Genomic DNA, 20,865 nt, shown 5'->3' on the forward strand with positions numbered 1-20,865 from the left:
GTAAATCTGAGCCTGTCCCTCCCCTTCTAAAATTCTTCCCCAGACACCCTGTGCCTTGGGAATCCACAACATAACACACAGACCCTTCAATTTTTGTTCCCTGCCAGCTTTCCAGCCTCATCTTTTCCTGACTTAATACTCAAAGTTTGAGATGACCGACTTAATTTCATCCTCAGAACAACCCTATTAATTAGTATTTTTTAAACTACCACCACACCTCACTTCATTTATTGTTTCCATATTGACTAAATGGCAACTTCTCAAACACAATATGCTTTTGCATACCTCTGTCTTTGTACATGTGATTTCCTCTGTTTGGAATTCCTTCCCTCATCCTTCCCCACCTCTCTCAATTGCTTGGCTAACTCTTGATTCTTCGTTTAGAATTTAAGGTCAAGTGCTAACTGGTGTTGGATGGATTTTTTGAGCCACCCAGACTAAGAAGATACCTTTTTTCTGTTTATCCTTTGTACTCACAGGAAATTTTGTGTTTACTTTTAAGATAGTGTATAACAGACAACAATGTGATTATTTGGGGAGAGCATTGTTTCTCTCAGATCATAATCTATATTACAGTTAACAGACTTTTTCTGTAGTTTGGGATTGCCAGGGGAGGAGAGAGAACTGGGACCAGAGGATGTAAGGTCAGGCTAAGAAGGAAAGGTAGAAGTTGGACAAGGAACTATCCAGAGCAATTAGTCAGGTTGGAGCCCATGCAGACACGGGCTGCTCACAAGTATTCTCTGTCAAGGATCTGCAAACTCCAGCACAAGGTCCACATCCACTCACTGCCTATCTCTGTAAATAAAGTTTTATTAGAACACGACTACTCCCATTTGTTTAGAAATTGTCTTTGGCCGTTTTCATGCTACCACAACAGAACTGAGTATTTGCAGCAGAGAATATGTGGCCCTCAAACCTTAAAATATTTACCATCTGTCCCTTTACAGAAAAATTTTGTCAGCCGTGCTCTAGATAAGCGGTTCTCATAATTAGATCTTCCTGTCAGCAGCATTGTAACCATTGCACGTTTCCCGGCATCACCTCAGACCTACTCAATGAGAAATTCTGGGTGTGGTGCCCACCGATCTGTGTGCAATAAGCCCTTCAGGTGATTCTGAAAACCACCGCTCTAGATTCCTGGCCCTGTGGTTAATTACTTGGGACTTGACTACAGCCAGACAGCTAGGGTCTAGGGGAAACAGATGCCAGTAAAAGGAAAGGAGTACAATCAGAAAACAAGGTAGGAAGGAATCCAAAGAAGAGTCTTTACTGATGCATTCTGAAGTATAAATTCCAGGAAGGAGGGAACTCGTTGTATCCCACTGTCTTGCCCAGAACTAATCTGCTCAGTGTGTATTTGTGAGTGAATGCAGGCATGCATGTGTGCTTGAAAAGGAGCCAGTCCCAAAAGGTGACTCTGGGGCCTGCAGGTGGAAACGGGGAAATAGGTACACCTGGCAGAGGTGGCCCAGGACTGAGACTAAAACCCATTCATGGGAACAAAGTACTAAAGACTGAAGAACAGAGACAAATGTTTAAAAACCTCATTTGAATAAAATTCTAACTTTCATTTAATCTGTTTTACTCCCCATTCACTGCCTTTGGGTGTGTATTAACTCCTGTTGTTTTGCTCTAACTGTTGTAGCTCAGCTATACCTCTACTTGACCTTAGATCATTTACCCAACCTCCCCAAAGCTATTAACTGGATTAATAAAGCATTTAGGAGTGTCTGGTACATTTTCTCTGTTAAGGAAATATTTCTTCATCTTCCCAGTCACAATTTTATTTCATATTAAAATAGAGGTTACCAAATGTTACCAGTATTTACCCACATTTACTCCAGTGATAAAACCTTGCTTACTAGTATTATTTCTTTATTTGTCTTTAAAGAAACTTCTGCCAAATAGTCCATGTTGTAATCTGAAGCCTAAATTGATATGAATTTGATTATTACACTTTTTCTCATTTGGGAGCGTATCACAAACTTTTCAAAAAATATGAAATAATCTAAGCACTGACAAAATATTTGCTCATATGGAAACAGGTCATTTTGAGGTTCAGTTATTGAACAAAATATACATGTATTGGGAAAAAACAATTTAAAAATCTGTCATAATATGTTTTACCATACAGTTATTAAATACTCTGTGTGAAGCTTTTTATCATCACCAAGGTAGAAATTTTACATTTATATGCCTTTTTTAAAACTCTGCATACATTATGAACATCTAAAAGAGAAAATAAGATTATTGAGGGCTTTACTGGATGAATAAATATTATTTCATGATTTTTCAGTGATAACTAAATCTATATTGTGTCAAAGAGTCATCAACCTGAAACCTTTATAAACTTTTGGCATAGTGACATTTTGAAAGTAAAATTAGTGTTTGGGTTTTTTTTTTTTAATTCCATAAATGCCATGGGAATTTTATCATGTTTCAACACTTGCTGAATATGTAATTCCCATAGTGCCCATTAGTGGCCATCTGTGTAAGGTAATACATGTTTGGGATGAAATTGATTATAGCCTAAACACTCATGTGTTATGATCAGGAAAAGCACGCAAAGTTCAAATCTTTTTTCCTGATGATCATTATGTAGCTGAAGATATTAATTTCCAGAGGCAGAGCAACCTATCACTCAAGATCCTAATCTCACAGTAAGTGACCTCAGGGTCAAAGGAAAGAAGGCTGCAGTGCCTTGCACTAAAATTAATAAGTGCTGTACTTGAGGAGCACTTAGGATAAAGGGAAAATATTTTTTTATGCTTTTTAGTATAAAAAGATTGGCCCTGGGCTAATATCTGTTGCCAGTCTTCCTCTATTTTGTATGTGGAACACCGCCACACATGCCTTGATGAGCAGTGTGTAGGTCCATGCCTGGGACCTGAACTGGCAAACCCAAGGCCGATAAAGCGGAGCACAGGAACTTAACCACTCTGCCCCGGGGCTGGCCCCTACAGGGAAAATTAACAGGCTTTGGAACATGGTTTTTTCTCTATAGCCATCAAAGTAGACTCTCTGCAATTTTGCTGAATATTCAGAAATGTTTCATTACCCTTTTTAGAAATTCATTTTCATAGCCACCAGCACACTCCAAATTTACCTACTTATGGAACTTTTCTCAGCATCTGCATTACTGGCCTTACCTCTTTGTCCCTTATATTATTTTTGTCTGGTTTGAAAAATGTTTCCTTTTTACCTGTGCAAAACCAGGTGCTTTCCTTCTTTCAAATGTGTTTTCAACGTGATCTCCCCAGTGCAGTCATTTTATTTTTTATTAGATTTGTGCAGGGTAATGTATGCTTGTATGCTTCCTGAGCTCATTTCTCCACTTAAAGTAGAGCGATATACAAATATACCTGTTTCTAAATTTCTAAGGAATGTGTATTCACATCTTGGCTCTCACATTGTCTAGTTACCACAAGGTCTTGTGAAACATATTACAAAAAATAACTTTTTGGTTTAGAAAATTTTGAGAGCTTGTATTACTTAACTATCCCCATGATCATTTAAAAATCTTATCGTGTCTTCTGTAGAATATTTAAGATTTGAATGCAGTGATATTCTGATCTTCCCTTGGATGTGGGCCAGAATGATTTAGCTACAAATGCCCTGAAAGTAGCTGAAAAAATTGGTAGAATCGTTGTCTAAATGTTGAAATACAGCAATTGTGATCCTGGCATAGTTGATGTTGAACTGTTCTCCTCCTTTTCATTCTCGAACTTCTTGATGATAATTATTCATCAGGTTATGATAGATTTCAAATCTGCTTCCCATTAAAGATAATAAAATAGTACTATCTCCATAAAGAAGCAAATTTGCCTTCCTGTCTTATATGTTGGAAACTAAGAAGTCATGCATCAAGTGTATCTAATAGCTGTAGAAGTTATTTGGAATATATCAAAAAGAATATGGTCTAGATTGCAGCAATACTTTATAACGTGGCTTTTGGATTTTTTTTTTTTTTTTTTTTTGGTCATCTACTCATTCAGCAAACATACTGAATGCTGACAGTCAGTGTTATGGAAATGCAATGTATAAAGTTGAGCTAGACATGGTCCCTACTCTTGAATAAAACTACCAGAATCTGACATTTAAACAGTTAATATGATAGACTAAGGGTTGTGAAGATGAGCAAATTTCTATCAGGGCACAATAGAGGGGAAAACTTGTCTTACTTTCTTTACTTAAGAAGTAAAAAAAGCTTCAAAGAAGCAGTAACTTTTGAGTTTGGCCTTACAGGACAAGCCAAGTTTTGCCAGGCAATGCAGTGGGGGATGTGTGTGTGTGTGTCTGTATACATATGTACATGTGTAAATACATACACACAGGTACATACAAACGCTAATGCATATGCATGCCCATCTATATTGAAAGGACTGTTGGCTGGCTAATTTACCACCCACTCCCATCCTCCTCCTTCCTTGCCTCCTCCGCTATAGTGGCTGGAAAAACTAAATACTAATAGTTAGGGATGGCCATATAACACAGTCTGGACAGTTGGCCATATTTGGAAATATGCTGAGGACTTTTAGAAACACTTTTGCTTTTCAAATAAGAGATGGCTACAGTTGGAATTACCCTGTTATTCTTGTCTCCAATGTGGCTGTTAAAATTAGAGTTGTGACAGCCACCTGGAGACACTGAGAGAGATCTGGGAATGAGTTTTGAGGTATGGTTGAGCCACCAATCTAATGTCCACCACTGCCTACTTCAATACTACTTATGGAAGGAAAACTAAATCTTTAAGCCATTGTTAGTCCGATTTTTCTTTTACTTGTAGCCAAAAGCATTTCTAATTAATACATGCATAAGCTACACATATACACTCTTTCATGTCTGTGTGTACGTTTGACTTTATTTTCCAGGCCTACCAAGACTTGAGACTAATTTTAGACTTCCATTTTAGTGAAAAGTAAACAGAACTTAATGTTAGAGGAAAATACCAAATGGAATGCTTAATCTTTGTTATTATCAAACCAGACACTCTCCTTAGCATTTAATTTCTGTTGTATCCATTCTGTCCTTGTTGGATATTTTAAATAAAAACTGAAGGAAGAGGGGAGAAAAAGATTGAGAAGAAGGGTAAATACTGAAGCGGATTATGCTGGAGGTTAGGTTACAGGGAAAACCTGAGAACCAGTTGGTTGTGGCTTGCAGAGCACTGTTGGGAAGAGTGTCCTACTAGTAACAATGCCTGGTCACACGATGGAAAGACAGGTTTAAATCTTAGTCCATCACTGTGCATTCCTATGTGTTTAGGACCAAGAATACCTTTACTTGTGTCTATTTGGCACTCCAAGTTTCCCTAACAGCCAAGAGATTGTTCTCTTTTTTCTTCCATTTAGGAAAATGAGAGTAGAAACCATTCTTTTTCTTTGTGAGAGATTAGAACAGCTTTCTGAAGAGCGTCTTGGTTGTATTCAGTCTTGTATGAAAGATACCATCTAATGAGTGAGAGATCTATAATGGACTCTGAGCTTCTACCATGCAAATGTGGAGCAATGTGAAAAACACTCAGCCTGTTCTTTCTTACAGAGACTAATGCTGTCACTTTGGTCTTGCTCTCTTCTTCAACGTTTCTAATTGTATTATGTGTATACATTGCCTGACAGCACATCAAACGACAGGTTAATAGTATCAGCAGATATCCTTACTCTTTTTTGAACAGGTCAACAAGATTGCTTCTTCACTGTGGTGATCTTCCATTGTTTTTGTTTTTGTTTTTGTTTTTAGTAGGTGCCTGCTCCCTTTTAACTGACTTTTAGCTGACTTTATGCTTTCTCCCTTCTATATGTGTGTGGCTTTTTTTTTTAAAGTTAATTTTCATTGAGTGTATGATAGTTTACAATCTTGCGAAATTTCAGTTGTACATTATTCTTTGTCAGTCGTGTTGTAGGTGCACCCCTTCACCCTTTGTACTCACCCCACACCCCCCCTTTCCCCTGGTAGCCACTAATCTGTTCTCTTTGTCCACATGTTTAAATTCCTCATATGAGTGGAGTCATACAGAGATTGTCCTTCTCTATCAGGCTTGTTTCACTTAACATAATTCCCTCAAGGTCCATCCATGTTGTTGTGAATGGGACGATTTTATTCTTTTTTATGGCTGAGTAGTATTCCGTTGTATATATATTTATACACCATATTTTCTTTATCCAATCGTCAGTTGATGAGCACTTAGGTTGCTTCCATGTCTTGGCTATTGTAAATAATGCTGCAATGAACATAAGGGTGCATGGGACTTTTGGAATTGCTGACTTCATGCTCTTTGGGTAGATACCCAGTAGTGGGATGGCTGGGTCATATGGTATTTCTATTTTTAATTTTTTGAGAAATCTCCATACTGTTTTCCATAGTGGTTGCACCAGTTTGCATTCATGTGTGGCTTTTTTTTAGAATCAGTTCCTTATCTTAGGGAGGAGTAAGGTAAGACAGGTAGCCTCAGGGACCTCAGTCCTCTACCAAAACTACTGGATGAAAGTCAGGGATCTTCAAGAAAGAAAACTCAATGGGATAGTTGGAATTTACATGAAATCCATGAATTATTATTTGGTCTCTAATTTAAAAACATATACACACTTCAATTTTTTGTTCTTAAAGAATCTAAACTGGTTTTCTTCTTTAAATATTTGCCTCTTATTTTCCCCAGAATCTTCAGCTCCTTGGAGCTACAGCCATCGAAGATAAATTACAAGATCAAGTGCCTGAAACCATAGAAACTCTGATGAAAGCAGACATTAAAATCTGGATCCTTACAGGGGATAAGCAAGAAACTGCCATTAACATTGGTAATATACCTATTCAAACTTTAAATCATTGATATATTTCAGGAGCTCGATTTGAGATATTTTAAGATTTGAAAGATTTGGTATTTTGAGTTTTCCATAGCGGTAGTATTATTGGGCTTATCTCTTTACTCATAGCCCCAATACACCTTTAAAGTTACAGTGGTTATATTTACAGCCAAACTTTAGCTCTTGCAATCAGATAATGCCCTCTCTCACCTTTGTACCCACTCCCACCTTCCATCCATAATTGACACACATAGATAGCATTTCTGCAGTTGTCTGTGAAAGTCTGTTGATTGGGCTTATGGCAGGCTTGTGTATTGACATTTGTTTATGTGATCGAAGGTTATTTCTGAAATGGGAAGTAAGAAGATTGCCAGTTTTCATTCATCCTACAGTTAATTCCAGTTTTTTGGAAAGAGCTTGTATCAGTCAGCTCAGGTCGCCGTAATAGAATACCACAGACTGGGTGGCTTAAATGACAGAAATTTATTTTCTCACCATTCTAGAGGCTAGAAGTCCAAGATCAAGGTGTCAGCAGATTTGGTTTCTTCTGAGGCCTCCCTTTCTGGCTTGCAGATGGCTACCTTCTCACTCTGTCTTCGCCTTGCCTCTCCCATATGGATGCGCCCTCCTGATGTCTCTTCCTCTTCTTGTGAGGTCACTAGTCCTGTTGGATTAGAGCCCCACCCCATGACCTCATTTAACTTTATCTCCTAAAGGCTTTGTCTCAAATACAGTCACATCGTGGGTTAGAGCTTCAACATCTGAATTTTGAGGGGGCACAATTCAATCCATAACAGAGGAGAAAGTTGATATTTGGTGTTAGAGGCCTATAGTACCAATAATAAGCAAGAAAATAGCACTTTTTCCCCCTAAATTCAGTTATAGTAAGTTCCCTGAGCACTGTAAACCCTGCCGTAGATTCCATCTCTGGATATTAATGATATGAATTACTTACAAAACTCTCTCAGAGTTGGAGAAACCATTTCAGAGGTGTTGACAACATGAAACTACATTTTTAGAAAGTCATTTTTTACGATCATCTATCTAAAAAGCATTTAGCTAATATCCCTTTTAAAAGTATTAGTAATCACAGTATTCTGTAAATATAAAACAACTACAAGTTTATAGTAAATTGATGTCATTAATAAAGGAAAATGAATATTTAGAAAATACTAACTAGTAGAAGTTTAAATCTACAAGCCACACAAGTTGTTAACTTTGATGATAAAAACTATCTCTGGTGTAAGAGACGAAATGGAAAGGAAATGTGCGAGAATACAGAATGCGTTAGAATTGGGAGACCTGAAAAACACAAATATGACAGAACAAATGACTACAGAAAGAGGGAGAATATATGGTGGTAAAGAGTGATATGTGAGGAAAATAAGCAATTTTGAAAATAGTCCAGGATATGTAACCCTTATGAAAGATCCTATGAAAAGAAGAATATGGTGGTGGTTTCTCATCACATTTAACTTTTAGAATCTTGGGCCATAACTGTTCCTAGAAAAAGGTAGGTAAGATTCATGCATTCAGCAAATGGTTATGGTGCCTTTGGTGCCAGGCAAAAGCAGGGAATAAAACAAAATCTCTGCCCTCCTAGAGCTCAGCTCCTACTCAGGGAAGCAGATGAGAAAGTAAATGAGAAAAACACCTAGTGTGTTAGATGGCAATAATTGCTATAAAGAACAATAACGCAGGAAAGTGAGATAAGGCATTGCTCAGAACAAGGTCAGGAAGACCTCACTGAGAAGGTGACATTTGAGGAAAGACCTAAGAGAGAAGAAGGAGCTCGTCGCTTGGATGATTAGGGAGGCTGTCTTCTGTTCTAGGGAGAAAGAGCAGAAATGCCAAGGGGGAGAATAGAAGAAGGTCAGCAGTGTAACAGAGCCCAGTTTGGATGGGGTGTTGCATTTACCCCAAGCGAGTTGGAAAACCATTGTATGGTTCTGAGCAGAGGAAAGACATGATCTGACTTTCCTGTGAAAACCATGAGTCTGATTGCTAGACTGAGAATGGACTTGAAGGGAAGCAAGAGTGGAAGCAGAGAGGTCAGTGAAGAAGCTGTTAGACATTAATCCAGGTGAGACAAGGTGTTGGCTTGGACGTTGATGGCAGAAGTGGAGGTGGTGAGAAATGGTTGGGTTCTGGATATATTTTAAAGGTAAAGCCAACAGGATTGACTGATAGATTAGATGTAGGGTGTGAGAGGAAAAAAGGAATTCAGGGGTAACTCCATGCTTTTTTAACCTTAGCAGCTGAAGGTGGGAGTTGCCATTAACCAAAATGGGGAAGAGTGAAGGAGGAGCAGGTTTTCTGAGGGGAGTCAGGAGCTTGTTTTTGGATATGTTAAGCTTTGCCTGTTTTACACCGAAGTGTCTGCTATTAAGTAGGCACTAGGATGTGAGAGTCTGGAGTTTAGGAAAACGGTCTGAGTAGGAAAGATGAATTTTAGAATGGTCGACATTGAGGTGGTATTTAAAACCAGGGATGCAATGAGATCATTAAGAGAGTGAGTATAGATGGTATTGTTTTAAATGTGATGGCATTATTTTAAATGGGAGACCAGTCAGCTGGGTTGCCTGTTTTTGTCCAGCCATATTCAGCTGTATGTGAACAGGTGCAGAGTAGGCAGAGTTGGATTTAATCAGTGGGTGATTTTGCCCTGCAGTAAGTACAGCAAAGCAAGAGAGGGCAGGAAAGTAGAGGATGTGATGACTGTCCAATGGCAGAGAGACGGTGGTGGAATCAGTGGTCCAAGAGCCAGACAGCCCTCTTGCACCATTCCCCGGAATCAACCATCGGCCCATTTTCTGCTCTTCGTGTTGGTCAGCATGATGGATATTCCATGTACATTTGTAGTTTTCAGGAAATTGAGAATCATTACAACAATCTCTTTCCATACTTATTTATCAAGACAGCTATTGTCTTTGTATCATATCCCTCCTATAGCAAGAAAGAACATTTCGTTTCTAACTGCCTGCAAACCTGGAAAACAGCTGCTGGGTATCATCCTCATAAAATAGATAAAATTTTAATATTATGTAATAAAATAGATAAAATTTAGATATTTTTATAGTATTATTACTTTAACATCTTCACCTCTTCTCTCTAAAGAAATTAATTATATCAATTAATTACTCTATGTTTGGACATAGGACACTCCTGCAAACTTTTGAGGAAGAACATGGGAATGATTGTTATAAATGAAGACTCTCTTGATGTAAGTAAAATTATCTTTTTTTAATCTTTTAATAATGTAATCATCTTATAGTATTTTATTTTATATTCAGATAGCTGTGGAAATATTTTATCTTCCAGAGGTTAAAAGATACCTTATTATGATTGTTCTGTAACATAATGTGCTGTAACATAATGTGCACTATTTTGAACCACATTGATGTAAATAGATCCAGTTTTGTGTCTGTGACAGCTAAAAGAAATTGCTAAATGATTTGCTTAATGTTGTGAGACAAAAAAGCTGCTTTACAAAAACGCTATGTCTGGAAGTTGCTGACTGACTGCAACTTATTCATATCTATCTGGGTATTTTATATATTAAGCATTTAATATCTGCTTTAGCTTCCAGTATTAATCTTTTGCTTCTTTAAAAAAATTGGTGAAAGCTCTTAAACAACGCACAATAACCAGTCCTAATAGAAAAGTTGGTTTTTGGGTTTTTTTAATGTCCTAACTTCTGGGCTGAAATATTAATTTCTAGGATGTCTTTTTTCATGGCTGTGATCACATGAAGTTATATTTGGGAAAGACTTGTTAGATATACAGTGTAAAATAGAAGTTAGCAAAAATTATGTAGGTCAAATGACCTGTAAGTATTTTAAAGTAAAGGTGGCTTTTTGTAATTTAAGGTGGAAGACAGAACAGGAGAGAGGTGATTATACAACTGCTTAAAATAGTCACTGTGACGCAAAGAGCATAGCAGAGAAAACCTGATAATTAAGGATGTTGTGAAGCTGAGAGGCCAACTGTGTTGAAGGGATGGTGAAGAGGCAAATATTTAGAAGTCAAGTATAGACTAGGAATTATGTGTGAGAACTATTTGACTTCAGATTTTTAAGTTGGAATGATGATCTCTTAATTACTTGATCTCAAAACAATCCTTGTGATACTTTACCCTTTCTTGTGAAGTCTGTGAGCAACTTGTAGCCTGAAGAATCATATATGATTCTGGAACTAAAAGAGTGGTTTATGCCTTTTACTATTGGAGAAATACTTTTTTGTGAACTAAGCTTTCTTTTATCCTAAAACATAAACCAAAAGAAGCTAGCCTGTGGTTGGAAGACTTTCGTTTTTATTTATTCGTTAATAGGCCCTCTGCTAGGCACTGATGAGTTTTAAATTTGGCAGTAATCGGTCTTATCTGATATTTAAAAAGTAAAGTGATTAGAAATGTCCTGAGCAATTCAGGTGACAGTTTGCTGTGGAAGATCACAGGCGAACACTGTGGCTGAATGGATTACACTAATTTGTCCAGCTCTGGACTGCGGGACTGCCAAGCATTCTTGCCCTGCTGTCTGGGGAAGGTTTTTCTCCCAGGGCGTTAAGTGGTGACTTTACAAATCTGGCTGTTTGAGGTCAGGCTCTCTGTGGTGCACTCATTTGCTTCTCAGCAGGAAGGGAAACATCACTTTGCGTAGCTCCTTCAGATCTTGTCTCCTAAAAACCAGGGCTGAGATTTCAGGCAAATCATTAGATGTGCTAGAATGCCTGTAAGTAAATCATTATTTTTTCATTGGCATGGAAAAGAAAAGCATCCTGTGTGTTCAGATTGTACTGATAATAATAAAATATGGGATTACCATTCCATCAGCACAAAGAATAATTAACATTTAGGTAATAAACTTAGGAACATAATGTCTTAGGAAATAAATCGTGCGTGTGTGTTTTGTCAAGTGACAGTTTTAATGAATGTACTCAAGTTATTCTGTGAAATAGCACAGTGGTTAAAAGCACAGTTCTGCCCTAACCTGAATGTAGGACCCTGGGAAAAATCAGTGGCTATTCAGCAGTTTTTAAAATCTTTAAATAAGCATATAAAACCAAACTACAGTTGAAAATACAAACAAACAAATGGAAGTCTTGCTCTGCAGATCTGCTATGGAAATCTGATGGACTTTTCTCCCTCTGCCCATTCCCAGCTCCTTTCCTAGCAAGAGCAGCACCCCCTGCTGGCGTGATGCCCGAGATCAAAGCTGGGTATTCTGACCCCGTTACCCACCAAGCCGTTGTTAAATGTTGGCAGTATCAGCAAAAGAGTTTCTTAGAAAGCTTAATCATATTTTTTTCAATTTAAAAAGTAAGAATTTCATGGATAAGCATCATTAAGAATCATCTAAAGTTGATCAAAATCTATTAGACACTTGTAATCAATAGATAATTTAGGTAATTTGTATAATTTTCTATCATACTACTTTGAACCACTTTATTAGGGGTTCTGATGATCTTGGTATGAGGCATTTCCTTACGGGTCTGCAGAGGCAGGAATTTCAGATTACTGGCTTGAAGGGTGCATTGTACTTCTTCCCTCACTCCACAGCCGTGGTCAGGAAGTATCCCACAAGCTTCTTAGAAACCCCTTCCACTTAATGACCTGGATCCAAGGATTCTTCTAGTATCTTGTTTATATCTTTAGTTTGTCATAAAGTAATTTGTTCAAAGTCTGTCTGTTAAAACTGGAAACATCTAAAAATGTGAGCTAAGAACTGGAGAATCTCATATGTGACCTATCTTTAGCTTCCAGTGTCTAATTAAGGTCTTTCAAAATGTACTAAAACAATTCTGGACAGATTGGACTTATGTTATATTAAGGAGTGTGACTGTTCTGTTATTCAAATCCCCCATAGCATACCAACTCTGTGAGTCTCTGGAAATACTTTCAGGCAACTCCAAATATGTATATATGTATTTTTGAATCAATATGGTCTAGCCTTCTTCTAAAAGGTAGAAAAGTTTGAAGACTTATTTCACTGATATAGCTCAAGATTTCGTTCCCCTCATCTGGAAAGTCTAGGGTATGTGGGAGGGACTGTAATCTTTTAAGCCATTTTCTTGAGTCTCACATGATGTACCCTTAACCTTGGTCTCTCCTTCTAGCATCTCTCTTATTTGGAGAGTTGTGGCTTCTGTCCTGGGACGTAGAGCTAGATCGTAAATCTGTTCTTACTAGTTTTCCTCCTCTTCCTACTGTCTGGCTTCCCTAGGAAACCAAAAGAAGCAGAAAGGAAAATTATTTACTACATACTTATTGAGTCAACAGGAATGATGGGTAAATATGTATGCAGAGAGCTTGGAGGACTAAATTTCCTCCACTCAAAGTCAAAAGGCTTCCAGTGTTCCTAAGTTTAACTCCTGAGAAACCCTCCCCCTGCTCTCCTGCTGATCATCTGCGCTCCGTTTTGCTGGATAGTTTCTACTGCCGTTGACATTCACATTCAGCCTGATTAGGAGTCAGCACCTCATATATGGAAAGTAGTGTATGGATCCCAAGAGGAAATGCAGCTTTCTGACTTTCTGTGAAAAGGAACTCTGCCACCCCTGCAGGGTTCTATGCATTGCCGTTACAGCCATAAGAAAAACACTAGCTTACATTTATGAAGTACTTATTTTTTGTACCTGGTACTGGACCAAGAACTTTACAGGGACAATCACATTTACACCTGAAAGCGTTAGTAGGCAGATCCTATTATGAAAGGTTAACTTGACTTCCAGGAAGCAGCGCTGAAGGACGTATCTCAGTCACTGGATTCCAGAGTCAAAGCAGATAGATTTTTCTGGGTCTCACCTGCCAGCTACTCTTGTAAAACAAGAGTAATAATAATATCTATCTCTAGGGTGTTATTGTGAGGATTAAACAAAACCTTTTATTTACTTTTTTCTTTTTTTACACATTGGCCCTGAGCTAACATCTGTTGCCAATCTTTTTTCTTCTTCTTCTTCTTCTTCTCCCCAAAGCCCCTCAGTACATAGTTGTATATTCTAGTTGTAGATCCTTCTAGTTCTGCTATGTGAGATGCCGCCTCAGCATGGCTTGATGAGAGATGCTAGGTCCACACCCAGGATCCAAACGGGCAAAACCCTGGGCTGCCAAAGCGCAGCACGTCAACTTAACCACTTGGCCACAGGGCCAGCCCCGAAAATGGTACCTCTAAAAACTTAGTAGCAATGCCCGGTGTTTAGTGTGCACTTAAGGAATATGAACCGTTATCATGATCATCATTATTATTACTTCTTTTAGCATTATTATTCCAGGAGTCGAGGAGTTCCTCATTGCCAGCTAGTGTAAGAGGTGATTTTAAACAGCCGCCCTTCTCACTACTTAAATTTCTCTGCTTAATTTGAGAATATGACCCCAAACCAACCTAGGTTTGATTATGGATACCAGTGTTCCCCCTCACTGATGTCAATGAGTTGTTAGCCACATTTGACATTAACAAGCATAAGAATATATATTTTTCAACACCCTGGTAAAAGAAAGCCCTTTATGGGATTGCTCTTTTTCTCCTAGCTGAATTTGATTTTCTAACATCATGGAAGCTTCACATATAACTTATACGGCATTCATACATAAATGGTGAAGTTGTCATCTGTACCCTTTTAAGCTCAACTTAAATGTGTTATGCAGACAAACCTCCCTGTTTGGGGAACCAGCCACTGTGCAATGGCCTCTGAAAGGAATCCAGAATAAACAAGTGATTGACTTGACTCCAGAAAAGGAGGAGAAAAAAGAGAATTGGGGCTACTTTAGGTTTTGCCTTGATATGTCCCATGAGTCTAATACAATACATTTTGTTTTGGTTTGAAAAATAGTTTAGGCAGGTTTTAAACCACACTGTTTTCCACCATTGCCAGCATGGAGCTGTAGTATTGTGAATTTTCTTTTACTATTAGCAAAGTAGTTTCAGCTTTTTGGCCCCAAAATTTTAAGGGCTTAGTTTAGCTTTTAAGGCGTTAGTATCCCTATTAGAATCAAAGATATGTTTTCATAATGTCCCATTACAGGATGATTGTTCAAATACTGTCTGGCACACTGCTTCCTCCAAGAAGCTTTCAGTGAAGAAAGCCAACTTCGTTACATTTGAAAGAAATGGGTTAGTGAAAAATGTAAACATGGCAAAAAGTGAAAATAATATATGAACAAATAATCTTTCTTTCTCCTTTCCTCTTCTTTCCTCTGATTTAGGTCAGTGTCTGCCACAAGCCAAAGTATGTGGTTGAAAAAGTGCCATCAAACCCATTGTTTGGTCTCATAAGAATTAAATGTGTCCCCTTTTCTTAACCAAAATTCAGTAATCTTGGCTGTGTGCAGAACCCTAAGTGAAGTTGTTCTCAAATTCATAGCGTTTCTGCTTGGAGAAATTCTTCCTCCTCCCAAGCCTGAATATTCTTTATCTCGTTTTTGGCTAAACATCTGAAGTCCAAGAGTGCCCTGAGACCTAGAATTACAGATAAATGCTTTCTAAGCAGTCTGCCCACTTGCCAGTCTGCCCACTTGCTTGTTGAATTTTCTGAGAGGAGTAGGCCATGCCTTGTGACTTTGTTGCATCTTTGCCACCCGTATCTTTTGATGAGTCAGCACAGCCATCACATTGACAGCGTATAGGAAGCCTAATATGTGACAGGTATATCTGCATACGTTAGTCTCTGCTCCTATAGTGCTGACGGTGTTTGTGTCAATTACAGATAGAGACTTTGAGTTCACATAGCTAGGAAGTACAGGATCCTGAAATTTCAACCTACGTTACTCTAAGTCCAAAGCTGTTTTTCCTTGTTGTTTTTAAATAACCATACCTTCTCCAGTGGCAGCAGAGACTCAATCACAGAAGGAAGCATTCTGGGAAACCTCCCTTACATTTTCTGATTTTTCCCTACCTCCTTTCCCACTCATACCAGGACTACAAAGCAGCTAAAGGAGGGATACCCGTCTGGAAAATGGTGGTGCTTGGGCATCCTGCATTTATGGAATGCAGGAAAGGGCCCTATATTTAGTTTTACTAATACATAAATTGTACATAAAATTTTATTGAATGTACATATGAAATAATGGAAATGGTGTGCATTTGGGATTTGCACTGAGAAAATTCAGAAGCTAATGATTCTTCCGTATTCCTATATTAATTAGTTCAAACAGTTAGGAAAGAGGGCCCAACGTTAGCTCTCTTTGCGGTTCTGGGTAACAGCTTCTCACAGGCCCTGGTTGTTACTTTCTCCAAAACGTTGATTTGGTAATTTGCTTATTTTCAAAAAAAAAAAAAAAAAATGGTTGTATATTTTGAGCCGCCTCTTCCTGGCTGAATTAAGACAATCCGAGAGACTGGATGTCTGCCGACCCAGTTTCTCCAGAATGTTTCCTTCTGCGTTTGAGTCACTGCCGCCACAGAAGAATATTTAACACAAGCTCAAAATAAGTGTTTAGGAGGCTTTCAGTGGTGGTTTAAAATAATTACCATGAGGGCTTTGGTAAAAGCCTTTATCCACAAAACTATTTAAATTATATAATTATATCCCCTACCTCACTCTTCCTTCCTTTCCCTGGATCTTGCTTTCTTGGTTGCGTGCCCCCACCCCAAACCTGAAACATAGACCCAGATTCGCACTTCTCTGCCTCTCTCTCTAGTGTACCCTAAGTGAGACTAGATGTCTCACAAGCAGTTATTTGCCTGATGGAACCTATCATAATCCCAAATCCCAAACCTCTGCCCAGGGGCCAAGAGCAATTTACCCAGCACTGCAACTTCCTCTTTTACTTTCTTCCATTTTGTAACCCTTGACCTTTTTCAGATGGCATGACCCTTCTGGGAGATTGGACCACTTCCTCAATTACAGTGTTTTATATCTACTCCCGCCCTGGAAAGTCTGTATCTGTGTATCAGCAAAGCATGGAAATTTTTTTTTTTGTCTCTTTCCCTCTCCATTATATTTAGTAATATGTATTGATTAAATGCGTTCACTTGGCTGCCTTCCACTAAGCTATTCTGAAGGACCTCTTTGACCATATGTTTTTAATGATTTCACCTTCTGTCTGCCCTTACCCATTTTGGAAAAATTACTTTATGTTGGTTTTGTTCTGTATGAATATGTTTTTGAAAGTTATGTTCTAGTATAGTCTGGGAGTTTAGAAACACCAAGGCTTTTTGGTCAAAAACTATGTCCAGTGGAGCTAGTGATCCTGACTGGGATGCATACTAAATGGACTAGGTGTATATAAGTATAGTTTTTCTCTACTCTCAGGCGTACCTTCTTTACAACTTACTACAGCCTGCAGTAGCTAAAAGAGTAGTTGATATATGTGTTGCATTGGGTATATGGAATGTCCAGTGTTCCACTGAATCAACAACACATTGTCGAAAAATAAGTATTACCCAATGGTTTATCCATGTTGCTATTATGGGAGTCATAACTCACTCTTTAAGAGCATGCTAACATTGTCCATACTTGATATGGTCATAATGTATTATTAAGAATGCCTTGGAATGTTCTGTTAATTTGTAATTTTAGGGTGTGAACATTTGGAGAGTGTAAAAGTAGAGAAAGAATGAAACATTATTTGGCCATAAATTTGTAAATACCTTGTGTCTTAAATGATGATGAAGTGTGGCCGCAAACCACCAAAATAGCTAATAAAATATACATTCGTTTAAGATTCTTATATATATCCTCTTATTTGACATTTTCAATTAACTTATAGTAGGTTTTAAAAGGTAGACCCTTAGCAAACTAAAGTTTTTTCACCCCCCCCCCCAGTGAATATTTATTTCTGTGCTTTTAAAAACAATTGGTACCTAAGAAGTTAAGTTGGTAGTGTTATATCTGAAGGACAAGCTAGCAAAACAATTCCTCTGTGTTTTCTTTATCATTAGTTACCTTAAACCTGGTATTTATGAAGTGCTCGTTTGCATATAGTGCTATTTCATGTAACTTAGAGTACTACTTTATGTAACTTATACATATATATATATATATATATATAATTTTGTATTCTTTATGGAAGCTTGAAGTGTAGCATATATATTGATGTGGTCATCGATGCAAAACACGTAATCAGAAAAGAGAAACACCAAATCAGTCTGTAACTTTCAAGCTGTTCTCCTCTGGAGTTATATCAGGTTGGAGATAGAAATTAATAGGGAAAAGAAAAACAGTCTGAGTTATATAAATATTTGTCCTCCTACCATGTACCAAGAGCTATGTGCCATTTGAGAAAAGATAAGTCTATCTTTTCTAGAACTGTGGGAAAAATAGGTTTCCAGATACTTTTTCTATAGAAGTAATAGCTGGTAGAGTTGAATTTTAGCAGTCAAAAGGTAGATTGAAATAAAATTGCCATTGGAAGATTTCAAAAGGAAACTTAAAATTATCTCAGTAATATCCCACTTGGATGGCACTAATGTTGTGCAGTGTCTGACAGTTTGCAGACCATTCCTCCTCATGTGTTGGCACCTCTGTTACACCTAATGTCAGAGGAAGGGAAAGAACTAGTCTTCCTTGGGTGTCAACTCTGACCCAAGCACTGGAGAAGGCACTTGACTCAGAAGTAGAGTTAGCACATTTCATCACCACAATAACCCTACAAAACAGATATTAACCCAATCTTACAAATGAGAAAATTTTGATTCAGAGGAGTTAAGTAACCTGCCTGAAGAAAGATAGCCATAAATGGCAGAGCAACAATTCAACCCGAGCCATTCTGATACCATATTATTGCCTTCAAGAGTTAGTAAAGTTAGTGAAAACAGAAAACTGCGGTGCTGATACTAAAGTACAAAGTGCAGGCTTCATAAGCTTAAGGCCGTTCTGACAAGGGTGGAAGTTGTGTTTCTTCCAAAAGTGATTCATCATTAGCCCAATTATATGCTTATTTCCCCTAACTGGGGTTGAACTCATGACGGAAAAGAACAAATCCAAGAACAATGAAATACATTGTTAAATGTTGTGTCTGAAAGTCAAAGTGTAGTTCAGAATGTTGATTTTTTTTTTCTGGGAATGGAATCCTCCTTATAATGTTACGTTTATTATTTGACCTGCACACATTTAACAAACTCCCAGGAATAAATATAAATGCCATGTGCTTATTTGAATTCAGACCAAAACACCAACATATGCTTCGAACTACACAAGTATAAATATACTTTCTTCCTTTAACTTTTGCTGTTTGGACTTAGCTTTGCTGATGACACCCTCTGGGATATAGATGAGTGATCGCACATTATTTACTGTCACTATAAGTAATTGGAGCCCCAGAGCAAGGTGTGGAAGCCACGACCATTAGGTGTTGCATGTCGGACTGTTTCTCTGTAATCTTCACCTCGTCTCTGCTGGTTGGACTTAGCTAACCAGTCTTCTAATCAGAGGCTAGAGGCTTTTATTTTCCTTTCCTTAGGGATATTCACATTCTCCGCTAGGGTGTTCCTTGGATGTGTTCCTAAGTAAGACTATTTGTCCTGTAAACCTCTGAAAGGAAGCAGGAAGAAAACCAAAAGGCTAGAAGCTGAAAAGGGCCATTTTTATGCAGGTGCTTTCTGCTACATTGCATTTTGGGCCATCAAAAACATAGTTCTTAGGTGGCCTAACATGTTCTTTGCACATCTGGCCTTTCGGTTCTTTAGACGGATCCAAGGAGAGTTTTTGCCAAAATGAAAATGACGTCTTGCATACTGTGATACTTTCCAAACAAATCAGGGCTTTCTGTTTATTTCACTATAAAATTGTGTCAGATTTCATTGTCATGGTTGCCCCCTGTGATTTTTATCAAGGGTTTCCTTGATAAAGGTCATGTAAAAGTAATGTAAAAGATTACCATAAAGCTGCCAGTCTCTGATTTCTTAAAGATTGTTGTTGTTTTATGAACATGTTATCTATTTTGCCAGACTATACCGTAAAGATTCTCATGGAACTATTAAGGCTTTCTGGTCAGAATTATCTTGGTGAGAAATTCTACTTGGCCTAATTATGTACTAACCATCTTTCTTTCTTTTTCTTTTCCAAGCATGTTTCGTATAAACCAAATAAACATTGTTTACTTATCATTGGCCTACTGTTAAACAACCTGGCTTGATCACTAAGTATAGTCTAGACATCTATTCTATTCATTAGACTGTTTATATTATTTGAGACAGAAGTAGATGTTGGATCATAACTTCCACTTTGTTCTCCATTTCCTCTATAATAGGATAAACACATTAATGTTTTACTTATTGTTCTAATTAAACGTATCCAAGATTATACAGGAGTTCCACAAGCAGCAGAAAACAATCCTCAAAATAGTCACATGAGAAAACCATTATGACTTCCCACAAGATATTCTCTAATCTTTAATGATTTGATTATTCTCTCATTACCAAGCTTTTATTCATTGTATTTCATCTCTTCATCAAGAGCCTCAATCCCAAAGAGAAGTAGACATACAAATAGATAAGCTACTATACATCATGCTACATTGTATAAATAAAAACAAGTATTTGGAGAATCCAAAAGATGGAAGTATTCCTGTCACCTGGAGGACTCAGGAAAAATAGAGTCAAGGGGACGTTTCTTGGTTTATTTGTTCCTTGTTTTTAGTCTGTAGTCTTAAAGGAAAAAAAAATAGTGACAGTGGGGAGAAAGAAGATGCAAGAGAGAAGTGGGAGGAATAGAGGTGAGAAAAGAAGGCAGTTCTTCCCCCTGACTCAAGAATTAGGGAGGATTAGGTAAAGGGCAGTTTTGATGTTAAGAGAGGAAAGTTGAGAGAATTCTTTTTAGTATAAATGTTCTCAGTAAAGCAGGTAGATGTTTGCTGAAGTGACAGGGGCCAAATTTGGAATTTTGAGAAGAAAAGATCTGGAGTAGCCTCTAGGAAAAATGGAATCCACTGGGCATAGATAAAAGTGTAGAGCAGCCGTAATGAGCACCCATGTAAGAGGAGAGAGCTGGAACAGAGCGTGTCCTCAGGAGGCGAGGGTTTTTCCCTTCTGTGTTGTTAAGACTAAGAACCAAGGAGAAGTATTGGCTGTGGCCTAAATTGGGAATTGGCAAGGCAGGAAAGCATGGCAGGAGGTCCAGGGTCTAA

General features: G+C 37.9%; 1 protein-coding gene across 8 annotated transcripts in view; it reads left to right on the plus strand.

The window, feature by feature from the left end:
* Positions 1 to 20,865, plus strand: part of ATP8A1 (ATPase phospholipid transporting 8A1) — a 221,092-nt gene that overhangs the window by 127,001 nt on the left and 73,226 nt on the right. For all 8 annotated transcript variants that reach the window (XM_023638157.2, XM_070263872.1, XM_070263876.1 and 5 more), the window contains 2 exons: positions 6,659 to 6,797; positions 9,962 to 10,026. In XM_023638157.2, the coding sequence (XP_023493925.2) occupies positions 6,659 to 6,797; positions 9,962 to 10,026 (204 nt within the window). The remainder of the gene's footprint in view (positions 1 to 6,658; positions 6,798 to 9,961; positions 10,027 to 20,865) is intronic.

This window comes from Equus caballus, chromosome 3 (genome assembly GCF_041296265.1).
Source record: "Equus caballus isolate H_3958 breed thoroughbred chromosome 3, TB-T2T, whole genome shotgun sequence".
NCBI classification, from domain to species: Eukaryota; Metazoa; Chordata; class Mammalia; order Perissodactyla; family Equidae; genus Equus; species Equus caballus.